Consider the following 4,544-nt stretch of genomic DNA (forward strand, 5'->3'; position numbering starts at 1 on the left):
GTGCACCTGGGGCCGTCTCTGCCCCGTCGCACAGCCCCGACGGTGGGAACCTCCAGGTTTTCCCTGCCTGAAGCCCTCTCGCCGCACAGAGCCGGGAGCAGAAACCGAATCCTCCTCCCCGGTGGAGAACTGCTCCGGCGTGGCAGGAGCCAGCAGAGAAGGGAGCGGCGCGTTTCCCCAGCTGCGCGCTGAGCCAGGAAGGGTGAAGCAAAGCAAATCGTGTATTTAAAGACTGGAGAATTATTAATTCCTTATTTATTGTCGACGTCCGGCGCTCGCTGCAGCTACAGAGCTCCCTTCGGAGAGGGTACCGGTGTGCGCGGTCACCATGGCTTTCTCCCAGGTGCAGTGCCTGGATGACAGCCACGTCAACTGGAGGTCCAGCGAGTCCAAGCCCGAGTTCTTCTACAGCGAGGAGCAGCGCCTGGCCCTGGAGGCACTGGCTGCCCGCGGCCCTGACGCCTTCTATGAGGTCCTGAAGAAGGAGAACATCAGGGACTTCCTCTCCGAGCTGGAGCTAAAGAAGATCCTGGACACGCTGGAGACGTACGACCCCGGCTCCGAGTACATCCCACGCCACGGCAGCAGCACGGGGGAGAGCGGAGGTGATCACAACAGCCAAGGGGATGAGCAGGACGTGGCCCCCTCCCTGGAATATTGGCCCCAGAGGTCCGACCGCTCCATCCCGCAACTGGACCTCGGCTGGCCCGAGACCATCGCCTACCGCGGGGTCACCCGTGCCACCGTCTACATGCAGCCGCCCATCGAGGGGCAAGCGCACATCAAGGAGGTGGTGCGGAAGATGATCTGCCAGGCCCAGAAGGTGAGGTGCGCTGCGGGGACAGGGCAGGATTTGCCCCCAGGCTGTCCTGCCGAGGACAGATCCTAAAGACCTGCTCAGCCAGGCAATCCCCATCCTGCCCAGAGCTCTGCCCAAACAAAGGCATCGGGGTCAAGCGTTCGGGTTTTTCCGTGTTCATTCAGGGTAACCAATACCTGGGGATCACATTTGGCTGAAGATTCTGTTAGTCTGGTCCAACACTCCCTAGGAGCCACGCGACCCTTTCCAGGATCCGTACAGCAGCATCGTTAATCCCAGGGTCCCTTCAGGGGTGTGGGGAAAGCTACCAGGGAGAAAAATGGGTTGAGCTGCTTCCCAGCTCTGAGCTCACGGTCCCAGGCGCCTCACGATCGTTATTCCCAGTGCCCTGTGTGATGGCATGTGGCAACATGCAGGAACCGGAGGAGCCAAACTCAGCCCTGGGGCAAAGCAGCCAAAGCCACTGGTCTGGTGCTGATGTGTTCGAGGGTCAAGGTTGGCCTGGATTGCTGCGGTGCTCCAGGCTGGCCTCACCCTGGCTTTAAGAGGAAAACCACGAGCCGATGTGCAGGACAAGGCTGGAGAGATGCCGAGGGGATTTGGGTTGAGGCTTGTCCTCCCTGTGGCATCAAACTACTGAGCAAGGAGTTGGGGTGCACAGGTGATGAGGTCAGGCTGGTGTCACGGGCAGGAGGCCCAGGACAGGAGGGAGACGATGGCACGGGCTGAAGGCCAGCAGTGGTGGGCAGTGGTGCTGCTATCTCCCAGTGACCCGTCCCAGCTGGGAGGCACAGGGCTGGGCAGGGGGCGGGCCGGTAGTACCTGTTAGTTTTGTTGTGCTTTGAAGCCCTTTGTGCTCTGTTCGTCCACTCCTTTGAGAAATCCAGCTCTGAGGAGCATCCCAACCCTGGGGATGCTCCAGCAGGAAAACCGCGAGGTCTTGCCAGGGCGGCTATGGAGCAGGGGGACACAGGCCAGGATGCGTCGGGTCCACCTGGCTCCAGAGACCCCCACGGGCCCGGGACGGTGCTGGGGCTCGCAGAGCCCAGCAGGGGAAAGGGAAGCATGGCGACATACAGCCACCAGAGCCTCTCCAGGAGCAGAGGGCCGGGGGGCTGAGCACAAAGAGCCCCCGGTTCTGGCAGGAAAACCGATCTCCCAGTGCGTCCGAGGCAGCCGGCTCACGGGGGTGGCTGAGGCAGGGGGGTCGCTGACGCAGGGGGTCATGGCTCCCAGGCTGAGGACAGGAGCCATCGCTGGCCGCTGTCACCTTGCCAAAGTCGAGGTGACCTGTCCTTACCCGCGCCGTTTTCCCTGCCGAAGGGTTTTGCAGCGAGGGCAAAGGGAAGGGAGGGCTGAAGTCCCACGGGATGGAGGATGGGAGAACGCCACTATAAAGAATGTCTCATCGTCGGGTCTTTCCGGCTGCCTCTGACCCGGGCTTGCAGCTCCTGCCTGGCTTTGCCTACTCACCGCTTCCCGCCTGCCCCCACCGAACAGCATCTCCTGAGTCACCCTGCCACGCTCCTGCTCAGCAGAGCCAGGCGGGTGACTCAGACAGCTGCCAGCCTGCTGCCTGCTCCATCCCCGCCTTTCCACGGAGCTTCTCCGGGCTGCGGCTGACGCTGCCGCGCTTGTCACCGGCACCTCGACGCGCCACGAGTAGGGCTGGGCTCTGCCTCCTGGTCCAGGTGGGATGAGACGTGGCGACACCCTTGGTGACACGCAGGAGCCTGCCTGGAGCTTACGGCACCCCAGGAAATGTGGAGATGGGCGCGGGCTCCAAACCTGCAGTCTGCAGGGTCTGGGGACGGCAGGAGTTGTGGGGTCTGGGGTTCTCCCAGAGATCTCCCACCCTGTTAGCACAGCTGGACGTGCTATCCCACAGCTGAGCCCAGGCGACCACTGGTGTGGGTGCTCCTAACCTGGAGGCGCTGGGCTAGACCACCCTCCGCTGCACCCGGAGGCTTCAGGCTCAAGGTCTTCACGGCAACTCGGAGGTGAACGGGTTTGGCCAAGGAAGCCGAGAGTGGACAGAGGGACGGTCCAGCTGCCACCCCCATCAGTTGTCATGTGGGCTGGCCACGCGCCCTGTCCTTCCTGCGGTGTCCCTTGGGCCACCCTGAGGATCCCTGCCGCATTGTCCCATCCCACCAGGCAATGGCAGCGCTCTTCATCCACCAGTGAAGGGGCACGGGCTTGGGAGAGCTTCAGTGCTGCATCCCGGAGCATGACCCTCACTCCAGCCGCTGTCAGACACCCGGTCCGAAACGCTCTCAGATGCCGGACACTAAACTGTGCCTCACAGGTTGCTGTCTCGCGGCCAGAGGAGCAAAGTCCACCCGCCAGACAGCCTGGCGAGGAAAGTTCAGAGCCCATGTGAGCGCGGCTGACGCTGGGGAGGCTCAGGGCAGCTCAGCGCTGGGGCGAGGAAGCCGGGAGCTGAGATTAAGGCCCCTTGGACGGTGCGGATAAACCCACTTCGTGCCGGAGCAAGGCCAAACGCTGCTGAGTGCTGAGCCTCTGCCTCGCTCCGCAGAGAGGCAAACGCAGGCGAGCCGGAGCAGGGGATGCAAATGATCCCCTCCTCTTTCTCGGAATAAACCCTGTGGCCACGGCGCTGGTCTGCCAGCAAATCCCCATCTCTGTGGCTGACGAACGGAGGTGGTCAGGGACGTGGTGCACCACCCGCCTTCACCCTGGAGACCTTCACCGGGCCCACCGCGTCTCCCTCGATGCGGATCGCCTCGGGCTGCAAAGCTCACGGGACGGGTAGGGAGGAAGGTCGCCCTCCTCTCCTCGAGATTTTGGCTCTATCTGACCAGAAACCAGAGGAGGCTGAAAACACTGACCTTGGCCAAAAGCCACCAGAGACAGCATCGAGTCTGACCTCTCGGCACTTGAGGTTCCAGGTTGAGATCGTGGTGATAATAATTACCCTGAGCAACTTCCAGCAAAGGTTGGGAGGCCCTATTAATTACTGTTTACAAAACCTTCTGCCGTTCCTGGATGAAAGGGTCGACAGGGGAGAGCAATTATTAATGTTACTTGTCCCACCTCTCCCTCATCCCAACACGCTTCCTCTAATTGTGCCCTGGTGCCTGCCTAATTTATTAACTGCCCACGTGGTGTGCCCCAAAAGTCATTATCTGATGATTCAGAGCGAGCTAATAAAGAGCTGTAATTTCCTCTATAAAACATGATCCTGCAGTTGATGTGCTCATCAAAGCCTTTCAGAAGGATCCCAACAGCCCCTGCCCAGGGTCCGAGGGGATGCGGTGCTCACCGCACCTCGGGGTGCTGGAATCCGGCACCTGCACATCTGCCGCATCCAATGGATCTCGGCAGCTCCCGGGACCTTGGGAAGAAAAGCATCACTCGCTTGGGCGCTGGGAGCATCTGGCTGTAGATTTGAGGCTGGTCTCCTCCAGATGAGCAGCAAAGGGATGGCAAAGCTTCCTGGGATGATGCAGCAGCAAAGGGGCTTTGGGAAGCCATGGACTCCCCCGGCACCGAGCATGCGGGGCACGGGTAGAGATGACGGGGACAAGAGTACCAGGCTCGCTCCCTGCAGCAGGGTGGCAGTTTGCTCCAGACACTCCCTTTCCACAGGCTGGGAAGCAAATAGCACACAGGATTTCACTTCTCGGGAGCAGACAGACCTCCATTCTTTGAAGATTAAACCCTGTACCGGGTTTGGCACAGAGCCAACCGGTCCCAGCCG

General features: G+C 61.2%; 1 protein-coding gene across 1 annotated transcript in view; it reads left to right on the forward strand.

The window, feature by feature from the left end:
- The first annotated feature begins 328 nt into the window (after positions 1-328).
- FAM83G (family with sequence similarity 83, member G) overlaps positions 329-4,544 on the forward strand; it is a 17,321-nt gene continuing 13,105 nt past the window's right edge. The window contains exon 1 of the mRNA XM_010157800.1: positions 329-823. Within this exon, the coding sequence (XP_010156102.1) occupies positions 329-823 (495 nt within the window). The remainder of the gene's footprint in view (positions 824-4,544) is intronic.

The sequence above is a fragment of the Eurypyga helias genome, unplaced genomic scaffold (assembly GCF_000690775.1).
Source record: "Eurypyga helias isolate BGI_N326 unplaced genomic scaffold, ASM69077v1 scaffold16960, whole genome shotgun sequence".
Classification (NCBI taxonomy): domain Eukaryota; kingdom Metazoa; phylum Chordata; class Aves; order Eurypygiformes; family Eurypygidae; genus Eurypyga; species Eurypyga helias.